The sequence below is a fragment of the Leucoraja erinacea genome, chromosome 31 (assembly GCF_028641065.1).
Source record: "Leucoraja erinacea ecotype New England chromosome 31, Leri_hhj_1, whole genome shotgun sequence".
Taxonomy (NCBI): domain Eukaryota; kingdom Metazoa; phylum Chordata; class Chondrichthyes; order Rajiformes; family Rajidae; genus Leucoraja; species Leucoraja erinaceus.
Window position 1 is genome coordinate 16,768,592 of NC_073407.1, and position 13,160 is coordinate 16,781,751.

The 13,160-nt window shown below is 42.7% G+C and overlaps 1 protein-coding gene across 1 annotated transcript in view; it reads right to left on the reverse strand.

Annotated features, from left to right (window-relative positions):
• The window catches only part of urm1 (ubiquitin related modifier 1), a 40,902-nt gene that overhangs the window by 25,010 nt on the left and 2,732 nt on the right, over positions 1-13,160 (reverse strand). The window contains exon 2 of the mRNA XM_055660111.1: positions 12,507-12,577. Within this exon, the coding sequence (XP_055516086.1) occupies positions 12,507-12,577 (71 nt within the window). The remainder of the gene's footprint in view (positions 1-12,506; positions 12,578-13,160) is intronic.

Here is a 13,160-nt window from a genome sequence, read left to right on the forward strand (position 1 = left end):
CCTTCAAACAAACAAAATAGGCAATGTCTTCCAATGCTGTTGCATGCCCAGAGGTCTCTAGGGTCGTAATCGCAAGGAGGAAGACATAAGGAAGGCAATTCCATTGGACAGGGGAGACAGACCATTTCAAACAATGGCCCATATTTACAGCCAAGAATGCCGAGTTGGAGGGGCAGAAAGAAAGAAGCATGACTGAGGAAATGGTAGGAAGTGGTGTTTAAATATCCAACTTGCTATCATCTTAAATCCACAGCACGATGGCCAAAGATAGAAAACTGGGATTTTCGTAGAAAGACGAGGAGAAAATTGAAAAGAGTAGATTCTCAAGTGATCACGTAACTTAAAAAATATATATGAAAGGATGGAAGATAGGATTAGAAAAACTTGGAAATAGACAAGGGATACGATGGCATTCAGTGGTCCAGACTATTGATTCAAGCAGACTAGTTTAAATCTCACCACAGCTACTGGGAATTTGAATTCAAATAACATGCAATAAAATCCTATCATCGATGACAATTACATGAAACTACTGCACTGTCATAAAATACCATCTGTGCCACTAGGACACTTCAGGGAAGGATATTTGCCATGCTTATATGTGACTCCAGCGTCGTTCACTCTTAACCATTCGCTGAAGTGATCAGTGGACAGTTTGGCACGGAGACAAAGTGCTGATCAGGCTAGTGACAGCCACAACCTCTGGACAAACGATGTTTTTTTTAATATCAATTTTTACTGCAGCAATCCACAGTATCGCTTATTGTTTGAAAACAAAATAGCATTGCCAAACTTTAAAATAACTTAAAGCTTTGTCGGCAAGCTTCGTTGCAATGTCACACTAATGGGGGTAACGTCTCATTTCAACCGATTCAATGGTACGGTTGCAATCGGGCACAATAAAACAATTCTCCCAGCAAATCTTCCATGAAGACAGTTCACCTTTAAGAGAGTACCTTTGTGTTGAACCACGAAGCACAATGTGGCCGGGGGTGAGATAGTCACTGTCACACCCAGAACATGTTGCCAAATAAATTGGTCTGTGGAGTAAAAGCCCCCAGATGGCATTCTCCTGCTGGAAACAATGGCAGCACGCACAGGCCAGTACGCCTGGCACACGAGCACTCAAGAGGGTTTTGTTTCCATGCTAATGTGGAATAATGGTGCCCCTTTGTTCCTTGTTCACCCCTCCTCAATATAAAATTTCAAGCTAATCTCAATACAAGAATCCATGTCCTGTTTCCAGCCAACAAAACCAAACACTGGGGCTGAGGTGACAGAAAACAAGTAAAAATACACCATTGAACAAACAAATCCAACTTCTGACTCTCCATTTAACCAAATAACTGTGTTAATTTGAAATTGAGTTACATCATCTGAACAGGCTATTTTATTTCTTCAAAACTAAAAAGGAGCCTTGTGATTCTTCCTTGAAACATGCACCATCTTCTGAAGGCAGAGGATACCTTGTGTGTTAAACTACAACACCATGGTGTCAAGTATTTTCCGTTCCTTTGCCCTAGGAGATTAAATAGTGTGGATTGGGAATTCTGATCCACACTATTCTAGGGAACTGCCCACGCCAACGTTAAATATCTTTGGATAATAGTGGATCTGATTCAATAGTGGCATTTAAGAGATTTTTGGAAATGCACATGGATATGCAGGGATTGGAGAATATGGATAATGTGCAGACAGGTAAGGATTGGTCTTGGCATCATGTTCAGTAAAGGCATTGTGGGCCAAATGGTCTGATGCTATGTTATTTCTTCAATGCAGGAGACTTGTCATAGAAACCTAGTAATTCAGACTTCTCTTTGCAAAGGCTTTCATCTAAAAATCTAAACCACACAAAGTGCTGGATTAACTCAGTGGGTCAGGCAGAATTTTTGAAGAACATGGATGGGTAATGACCCAAAACGTCTAGAAGAGGTGTAAAGGACATTGGGGAGAGAAAAACAAAATCAGCCACGCTGCAAGGTACAAAGCACAAAGTGCTCCGAAATATGAATTGCGTTTCTCTCTTCAAAGATGCTGCCAACCTGCTGAGTATTTCCAGCATTTTCTGCTTTGATTTCATATTTACAACATCTGCTTTTTTTCGTTTTTCATAGTCAAGGTGACAAAGATGTGTTTGTGCATGGCACAAGCAAACTTATTCAATTAAAATGAACACGGAATTCTATGAATCAACACAGTTCCTCTGTTCCCACAAGATGTCTTTCACCTCTGCTTGCTTAAACATTTTCTTTGGAGCACGGTGAATGGGAGATGGAGCAAAATGAACAAAAAGATGAAAGGGGCAAACACAGAGATTGCTGTTTGATCACCGAGTTCCTGCTATCGCACAGATAGCCTTTGCTCACCATAGTTTTACATGCGATTAAATCGGCCAATTCTAGATTTTTAACACAATGTGTCGTGCACATTGCAGTATTCTGCTGCTTTGCTAAAATATCGACATTATGAGCTTAACTGCTGATAAAGTTGGGGCAATACATGATTTTATTTGTTCTTCTGGCTGCAAAGTAGAACCCCAGCTTGCTGTCATCTCTTTTAAATGAACGATTGATGAGACGAGTCAGAGGTTATAGACACACTGGCTCCTATGTCAAAGCAGCTCCAATTTTGTAAGGACTTTGTGTTCCTTGAATGATTCCTTTTACCTCTTTGCATGTATGCATATATTTATCAAAAACAGAATTGGAGTGCACAATTCAAGAATGTTTAAGGAAGAAGTGTGGGGGGCACTGTCCTGATTAAATAAGTATGAAAAGTTTAAAAGTTTCTACGACACACTGATGTAAAGTCTCCCTTTGCGAGAAGCCTCATGTTTCAGCAATTTGTCTTCAGTTTATAAGAAACACACAGTCGCGCAAACACACCCACACACAATAACGCTCCTCTCATTCCCAGGATTTCTCATGGAAGCAAATTAAACTGATCAAATGGCCTGAATCAATTGACCCGTGCACTATTTGTAGGACAGTGGCAGAGGCAGGCCTGAATAAGCAGCAAGAAATGCCCCCAACATCACATCACACTATCACAGCAGGTGCTTGCGTTTTTTTTGTTGTCTCTTGCAATTTTCTCTGGTCATTTTACTCTGTTGAGATCCAGACAATGGAGCAGTTCGGTGTCTAAAAAGGTTAAAGCCATGATCTACCTAGATTTATGGTAAAATTATAACATGGGAAGAAGCCATTTGGCTTAACTGTCTACATACTCAATGCTGCAACAACAACTGCATTTAAATATCATGGAGCCACAAGGAACAGCAGATGCTGGTTTACACAAAAATAAAACCCAAAATGTTGGAGTAACTCAGCTGGTCTGGAGGGCATGGATAAGGCAACTTTTTGGGTCGAGATCCTTCTTAGAGCCTCCACCACTTTGTGTTTTTCTTTTAAGTTATAGTTTACTGGACATAAAGCACATTCGGATGTCCTTGTGCTTTGAAAAGTGAGTTAGCAATGTAAGATCGCGCTGTTAACCTACAGTGATGGAGTCTTGTGCAAAAGTGGGTAACTGTAAGAAATGCCTTTGTTGGCAAAAGGCATGAACACCAAGAGCCAGGTGAGATCGAAGCACCAAGTATGGAGCGATCAAGTAGCCTGCACGTTTACAGTCCTTCCATATATTGTTCCAGGGATTCACACAGCCATGACCAGGAGGGAACACCTGGTAAACTAGCCCTGATTAAAGGCCCATTTATCTCACCAGTGCTTGGGCTACTCGCTACAACTTTCACCTGCATTACAATAGTGACGACAATTTTTAAAAAAGCATTTCACTGACACTCAAATACACCAAAGCCAAACTATATGAAAAGAAAATACTGTACAAATACTAGATGCTTATTTTCTTTAAAGTCCGGCAGACAGCATATCTGACATATTTACCCTCAGATTTCGAGAGAGAAAAATGGGAAAGGCAGCAGCATTGTATTTAACTCGATATAACAGTCTAAATGTATCACCACCCTCATCATTCTCTCCTCCACCCCGCCCCCACCCCCAATAAAGTCTAAGCTGCTGGATCAGTGACTACATTTACAAGTGAATGGCCCGTAACAAAGGCCCGGTTTCTGTAAAGAATGAGGCAGAAGATGGATTTTCACAGATGTTGCACAGAGTCACTGCTCATTGTTTAATTAGGCAGAAACTTGCCTTTTTAAAATGTGATTTGCACAGAGGCGCAGGGCATTTAAACTTTGCTCAGAGTTCAGCAAACAGGACTCTTCAAACCAACACAGAATGACCAGCTGGTAATGAGCAGCGTGTGAACGGAATTTTAAACACAGCGACATCTCCCACACCTCACCATCCTCAGCAGGTCACGACTGACCTGTTTTAGCTTAAAGGGACAGAACTCCTTTTCAAACAGGGTACATACTGGGATTACACAAGTGGAGAAATTAAAGGCTGAAAAAGGAAAACAAAATAAAATCTTATCCATGATGCTTCTACTTGTATGGAGAGATTGGAGAAAATGGGATTCGTTTTACCAGGCAGAAATTTGAACATCATAGCAATTTTAAAAGAAAACAAAATGGAAAGCCCTTTTACGTTACAGAAGGGTTAGTAACTCGGGCACACAGAATGAAAGTGAAAGGAAAAAAATCAGGGCGACAAAGTGTTTTTTTTTAATCCAACAGGATCATGTGATTTGGAATCATCTGCAGGAAAGGCTGGTGAAAGCAGATTCCATAACAAACATTAAAAGAAAGCAAAGCAACTGATGGAGGAAAAGAGCAGAGTAGTGGGACTGTTTGATAATTTTACCAAAGAGTACTGAGTCATAGAGCTGTGCAACATGGAGACAGGTCTTCGGCCCACCTTGCCCATGCAAACCAAGTTGTCATTCTGAGCTGGTCGCATTTGATTGCATTTGGCCCATCGCCTTCCAAACCCTTCCTATCCATGAATAAGCATAAGGAATAACAAGAGTAGGCCATCATTTAAAGGTAAACACAAAATGCTGGAGTAACTCAGCTGGTCAGGCAGCATCTCTGGAGAAAAGGAATGGGCGACGTCTCGGGTCGAGGCCCTTCTTCAGACCATCATTCAATCTGTTTTAAGGCCGATGTTCTTCCTCAATCCCACTTCTCTGCACTAACCTTGGTTTCAAAAGTCCACTGATCTTGGCTTTGAGTGATGTCACTGCAGCTACGATAAACATCAAATCTGCATCAGACTGATACGATCTCCAATATCTTGTTACTCTCTGTGTGAAAAAAGTTCTTCTCATCTCGGTTTTAAAGGATTTCCCCCTTATCCTTAAGCTGTGACCCCTTGTCCTGGACTTCCCCTACATCGGGAACAATCTTCCTGCATCTAGCCTGTCCAACCCCTTAAGAATTTTGTAAGTTTCTATAAGATCCCCTCTCAATCTCCTAAATTCTAGAGAGTATAAACCAAGTCTATGAAGAAAGACTGGATAGACTTGGTTTATACTCTCTAGAATTTAGAAGATTGAGAGGGGATCTTATAGAAACTTACAACATTCTTAAGGGGTTGGACAGGCTAGATGCAGGAAGATTGTTCCCAATTTGTGAAATAACAATTTGATCAGGGAGAAGCAACATGTTTGATCAATCCTTTGGAATTTTCTTAGGCTGCTCTGCAGTTTTGCGAATTTACAAGGATGAATCAATCGAAGTAGTCTCTCCCCAAAACTGGAGATTTTCCACAGAGGAAATGTAGTAAGTGGAGAAAAGATGTATACAGACTGCCTCAGTCTTTCAGTCAATATATCATACACATCAGCCAATGTGCACAGAACAACCTCCCAGAAATAATGATGGAATAATGAGAAGATAACCTCTTATATTTGCAGGGCTATGGGGAAGCAGCTTGAAACAGCTGGCCCGGGCCCAATGGGCTTCTGTGATGCATCATTCTGTGGATATGTAAAAGTCTATTGCTTGTCCGAAGTATGAAAATAATACGGCAACATAGCTCAGCACTTCTGGCTGTTCTTTTGGACGTCGAGGAATTGACTCAGCTCAAGGGTACCAAACAAGGGAACAGGGCATAGCTCTAAGATGACAGGGGTAAAGTTTAAACAAGGTGCGCAGGAGAAATTCATTTTACACAGAGAGTGATGGGTGCTTGGAATGAACTGCCATGTGGTGGTGGTGGAGGCAGATACAATGGTGGCATTTAAGAGGCATCTAGATAGGCTCATGAATAGGCAGGGAATGGAGGGATATGGATCATTTACAGGTAGAGGAGATTAGTTTAACTTGGCACCATGTTCGGCACGGACATTGAGGGCCGAAGGGCATGTTCCAGTGCTGTTCTATGTAAAACCATTGCCAATCTACAAAAACTTCTCTCAGCCGTCATCTTTTATTCCATGATCTGTCTTTTCAGAGAGTTTCCTTCCAGCTGAACAATGTTAAACACATTTCCAATTTACAATAAATGTCACAATCCTGCTCTCAAATCCAAAGTGCAACGTAAGCAATACCATTGGGGGGGGGGGGGTCCACTGGTCAGTGCACTCTCCATAAACAGTACTTTTCAACAGGAAGAGAAATTAATATTTGAAACTAATTTACAGAACAGCTGGAGACACAGACCTACTGCAACCTGGCAGCTGTTCTGAATGACAGTGTATCCTGTCATCAAAGCCAATTCTCTTCACTTGACCCCCCACCCATCCTCGAGCACTCTTCTGAACACCATGTCCTCGTTTCATTCTCAATGGCCTGCTTTGCAAAGCTTAACCAGTGACCTTGAACCTGTATTAGCCGATCATGGGCTTCACACTTTACCAGAAACTTTGATCGCATTCTGGGAGGTTGACCACTCTCCATCATTCTCCACTTTCACCCGGTGGTGATCTCTGCAAACCTGTCAGCCTGCCCTGTATGACGCAGAGCTCTAGAGGGCAAATACCATCAAACCATACTCATACTTACTTTATTAGCCAAGTATGTTTTGCAACATTCCAGGTATTTGATTTGCCATACAGTCAAAAGCAACAGAACAGTCAAAATACATTTTAACATAAACCTGCACCATAGTGACTCTTCCATATTCCTCACTGTCATGGAAGGCAAAAAAAAAAGTTCAATCTCTTCCCTTCTTTGTCCTCCAGCGGTCGGGGGCCTCTAACTTCCGTTGACGGTACGATCTTACTCCTGTAACCGGCGGAAGGCCTCCTCGTCGGGGCGATCAAATTCCTGCATCGGGGGGAATCTCAACTCCCCCACGCCGGGCAATCTACCCCGGGTCGAGGCTAATCAAACCTTCTGCATCGTTGGAGCCTCCCGACTCGGTCTCAACCCGAGACTGCGAGCTCCACGATGTTAAAGTCCGCAGGTCGCGGTTAGAGCGTCGATCCCAGGCAAGGAATCGGCTCCGATGGTAAGTCCACGCCCTGCGGTGGGGCTCAAAGTCAGTCCTGAGCAAGGCTTCCAGCTCGACGATGTTAGGCCACAGGGTGACTGGAGATACGACCCGGAAAACAATCGCATCTCCGGCAACGTAAGAGATCGATAAAAAGTTTCCCCCCCCCCCCCCCCCCCCCCCCCCCCACCACCTCCCACATAAAACAAACTGGAGAACATTAACACAAACCTTTAAAACACATTAAAAATAACAAAAAAGGGATGAAAAGAACAGGCAGACTGTAGGTGAGACTGCCATCGAAGCGCCACCTGGTGGTAAACCAAAATTGTAAGGTCCATTTACTGATGGGGGTCTTCTTAAAAAGGTGCAGCATTCATACGGAGGAAGACCCAATGGCCATGTGCAGTGGAAGCTTGGAAACTCGAAGACGGGAGAGTCAAGGAGGGAGCTGCTGGTGGCGATGGGTGCAAGGAGTGAACTGGTAGGAGAGGGACCGGGGAATTGCCTCCAGCACCTTCAAGGTCAGCTGGGACACAGTGGCGATCGGCAGAGGAGAGGGACTTCTGGTCCTGGGTCTGCAGGCTTCCTGGATCACTCCAGGACTTCCAACATGTGGAATGGACTGTGGACTATTTGTGTCTTATGCTTTTTTTATTTGAAACTGAGCCAAAATTGTGCTGACTGCACAATTGAGGTTGTGCGAAATAATTTCACAGTGCTATGCATACGTGACAATGGAATAGAAATGTGTAAATTTACAGGTCACTGGTTCATCTGGTTTCTACCCTGGCCATGCTCTCATTTCACTATTACCATCAGGAAAGCGGTACAGGAGCCTAAAATCCAAGACCACCAGGTTAAAAAAAAGCTTCTTCTCAGCAACCATCAGGCTACTGAACACTGCACAAGACTAACCTCTACGTCAGTAACTATCTACCTCCGTGGAATGTGTCTTTGGTTGCACTATGGATTTTGGTTTTGCACTAATTGCAGTCACCTAGTATTATTATTAATTTGTGTAGAAAGGGACTGCAGATGCTGGTTTAAACCAAAGGCAGACACAAAAAAGCTGGAGTAACTCAGCGGGTCAGACAACATCTCTGGAGAAAAGAAATAGGTGACGTTTTGGGTTGAGACCACTCATCAGACTACAAATTAATGTAATTAATTTATTGATTACATTGTTAATTGATTGTATTATTAATTATTATCTGATTTATCTTTTTTTTTTGTGTGAAGCAGCAAGTACGAATGTCATTGTCCCGTTGCCAATACATATGACAATTAAACACTCTTGGCTCTGGAATCACCAAAGAGAATGTATGCACAGCAGAGTCCCACTAATAGCAACGAGGTGGTGATCAGACAATCCTGCTTACGGATCTTTGTGGGGAGGTAAATAACAGCCAGAACTGGGGATTAAACCCATGCAAACTGAACCGCATTCTAATGCCTCATCTGACTCGGCACCTCCAACAGTGAGAGCCAGTGAGAGCCTGGGGAGATTTCATCCCTAAATTTCATTCTAGAAATTGGACAGTTATTTTGTATACAAAGTCCCTTTGGCCAACGGCTATTCATTATTCTAATCTAATATTCTTATCCACATTAAAGTGTTTGTGCACTTTTGAACGCAAGTCTGCAGAAAGACAGAATTTGTGTCTCCAGTATTTAAAATTGGAACCATCTCTGTTTTTCAGTTCGAATAAAGTGCCTCTAATTTAATCATGTTCACTTCTACTTAAGTACCTCAGTTTAATCCAAGAACATGAACTGATTTAAAGTCATGCATTGTAAATACCGACAATATTAAATCATTTGAGTACCAAACGGAGTCTTGAGGGATTGGACAGGCTAGATGCAGGAAAAATGTTCCCGATGTTAAGGGAGTCCAGAACCAGGGGTCACAGTTTAAGAATAAGGGATAGGCCATTTAGGACTAAGATGAGGAAAAACGTTTTCATCCAGAGTTGTGAATCTGTGGAATTCTCTGCCACAGAAGGCATTGCAGGCCAATTCACTGGGTGTTTTCAAGAGAGAGTTAGATTTAGCTCCTAGGGCTAAAGGAATCAAGGGATATGGGGAAAAAGCAGGAATGGGGTACTGATTTTAGATGATCAGCTGTGGTCATATTGAATGGCGGTGCTGGCTCGAAGAACCGAATGGCCTACTCCTTCACCTATTTTCTATGTTCTATGTTTCTGCATCACAGCCGTAGTGTTTCGATTTAACATTTGGAAATTCCTGGCCCATGCAAAGCTGTGGCGTGGTAGTGAATCCTTTTCTTCCCTTCTTTATTGAGAGCTTCTCAGCAGGCCAATTGTCACAGTTCAAGGCAGCATTGTTGGAACAATGCCACAGTTGCCTAGCACTGCAACAGCCACTGGCCCGTACCTTACCTGACCCGGGGGGAGAGAGAGGAGCATTCTGCACATGGAAGAGCAAGTGGGTGAAAGGGAAAAGTAGTGACAATTTTATTCACCAGCCGTAACAACTTTTTAAAAGAAGGTACATAATAAATAACAGAGAACAAAACGGCAAACAGAGTTAAGAAATCTGATTGGATTGTGGGCCAACAGAAGTAAGGGGGGGCCATTGATAAGTTTTCACCTGGCAAACAGTGCAGCAGGCAAGAGAAAACAAGTCTGAAGCAGGGTTGCAACCCAAAACATCACCTATCCATGTTCTACCTGACCCACTGAGTTACTCCAGCATTTTGCATTTTATGCCCATGTTTGGTATAAATCACCGTCTGCAATGTTTGGATATTACAAGAGAAAACAAATGTTGAACTTAATTCAGGATTAAGAATAATTAAGTAAATAGAAAGAGCACAGAACATTTGTTTTAACAATGGGATCATGAGATACCCATTCACGCACAAAATAGAGCATTTTAAAGAGCAAAGCTGGGCATAACCTGTTTGGAGGGAGGGCAGGAGTGGAAATCAAAGATTATCTTGGAGTAGTAAAGCAGAACACTTTCACACATTTGGGCTCTGCGGGGGGCAATGGTTACAATGGTTACATGAATGCAAAGTCAAGCGTCAGGAGCTTATGGCACCGCAGTACACAGGCTGACTGCTGTGAATGCTCAGTACACATTGGAAATGATAGTGTTGTGGGCCAGAGAGACAGAGGTTGGGAGTTCAAATGCCACTGTGGCAAGTCTCGAAACGCAACCGACTAACCCTGAAAATAGATGGGAAAGTGTCAGGGAAATAACAACCACCAGAGTTGCACTGCCACTGAACTGTGCTGGAAACTGCACATTTGAACATTCAATGTCTCCAGGTTTGTAACATACCTGCGCTGAGAGAACTGACACTAACGATACCTCATAGAAATCACAAGGAACTACAGATGCTGGAATTTTCAGCAGAACCCAAGAAGTGCAAAAAAACAACCCAGGTCCTGGAGAGACATTCGAGGTAATAGTGAAGGAATGGGGTGAAAAAAGCCACTGCATAGTCACCCTCCATGGCTACGACCGGATAGCTAAGAATGGAACGAATAGACGCAAGAAACTGGAGATGCTGGAATTTTGAACAAAAAAAACAAAAATGCTGGAGAAACTCATTGGGTCAGGCAGCATCTGTGGAGGGAATGGACAGGTCTTTTTGGGTCTGAAGAAGTGTCTTGACCCAAAGCGTCGTCTGTCCACTCCGTCCACAGATGCTGCCTGACCTCGCTGAGTTCCTCCAGCAGTTTGTGTTATACCTCATGGAAATGGTTTCATGGTAAATGCTCAGGCACTTCAAGATTACTGGATGGCCGAGAGAATGAGAAAGCGAGACACTTTACACCTTATGTGACCTTAAGGCATCTTAACATGTGTTGCAGCCAATAACATCCATTGGAAGTATGGTCACCTATCTAAAGCGAAGGACATGGCAGCCAAATTGAACACAGCAATTTCCATGTAACAGCTTTGAGATAGCATAAGATGGCAGTTTCAATGATGTTAGTTCAGGAGTAAGGAATGATCATTGAGGAGTTTTCCTTTGCTCCTCCTGAAAATAGTGCCACTGGGTATTTCAGGAGAAGAAGCTCTATTAAAAAAAATCAAATAAAAACAGAAAACGCTGAAAACACATCACATCAGAATGAGTCTGTGCAAAGAGAAAGAAAGTTTATGTTTCAAGTCAAAAACTCTTTGTCAGAAGGGTCAGGGTACTAACAAAGGGTCTTTGATCTGGCCTGCTAGCTGCCTCTCTGTCCACAGAAGCTGTCTGATCCACAGAGAGTTTGCAGCTTTTCTGGTTCCATGCGATGAGCTGGTACGGCAGAGGGAGCTGAGAGTGATGGCCTTGTCCTAGTCGAAGGATTTCTCTGAAAGACGAGACCTATCCACCTAACTTCTGATTCAGAGTCAAGTGTTCCACCACTGAACCACAGACAACAAGGGAAAAAAAGAACAAAAGGACTGACAGAAATATTGTGATAAAACCCTCTCTTGGTTATCGCATCCCATAACCTTCCTGCAACAAACTCATTCAAGTATATTAACAATTTGTCTTAGTGAATTACTGTACTCAGGATGGGATATAGCAAGGATTTGATCAGTCTTTGCTCAGTGCACTGCAAACTTCCCTCGTTGGATGAATTTGCAATTATCTATGTGTGTTTTCCATTGAGAAACATTAAAACAAGGATTCCTAAAGAAACTACTTTCAACTATGACATCCAGATAACAGAACTAAAGCATGAACTTCTGGATTTGTTTCAGGTAGACGATGGAGTTAGAGAATAAATGTTCAGAGAGTTCTCTTCGGTATTGATTGGTGGTGGGATTTTATCCCTGCCAGGAGATCGTTGGCAGTAAGTAAGGGAAGGGCAAGAAGTATCTAGCTCATCATGAGCTATGGGTGGCATTGATGTAGACACAAGGAATTGCAGATGCTGGAAATTTGAACAAAAGACAGGAAATGGATAGATGACGTTTCGGGTCGAGACCCTTCTTCAGACTCTGATGGCTTTGATGCACCAGTTGATTTTCTCCAAATGACCATTTCTATACATTTGTATTCTTGTCCTTGCAGCTTCCCCCACCCCACGCCCAAGATGATACGCCCAAAATAAGCACAATTGCCCATGTTTAATTTGATAATTTAGAAGAGAATTCTAGGAGTGTAATTACACTCACATGGCGTTGGCTGGCTCGGCAATGTGACGTGTTGCTCCTTCGCCCCGTTGAACAGCAGCTCAGCACCTCCTCTACAATTAATCAGAAAATAAATGAATCATTTAATTAAGAGCAACATGTCTAGGAAAATCACAGTTATTTCACTGTGACCTTGCAGATAAATAATTGTCTGTACTGAGTTTCAAAGAAGAATCTTCTGAACACCCAGTGTCAGATCAAGCAATCCCAAATGTGAAGAGGATACGTGTCCCGATCCCTCTGTTCTAACCCCACAACAAACTGACCATGACCTCTGCAGCACTGGCCAATACATCCAGTGTTCCTTTCATGGTGAGACCAAAATCACAATGGTATAGTACATGGAATGTCCCTTCTGTTTCTTATACGTGTTCTGATATTCAGTTGGTTTAGATCAGAGATGCAGTGTGGAAATAAGCCTTTCAGCCCACCAAGTCTGCGCCGACAATCGATCACCCATTCACACTAGTTCGATGATATCCCATTTTTGCATCCACTCCCTACGCACTTGGGGCAATTTAGAGGCCAATTAATCTACAAACCCACCTGTCATTGGGATGTGAAAGGAAACCCATGCAGTCACAGGGAGGAAGTGCAAACTCCACACAGACAGCACCCGAGGTCAGGATTAAATCT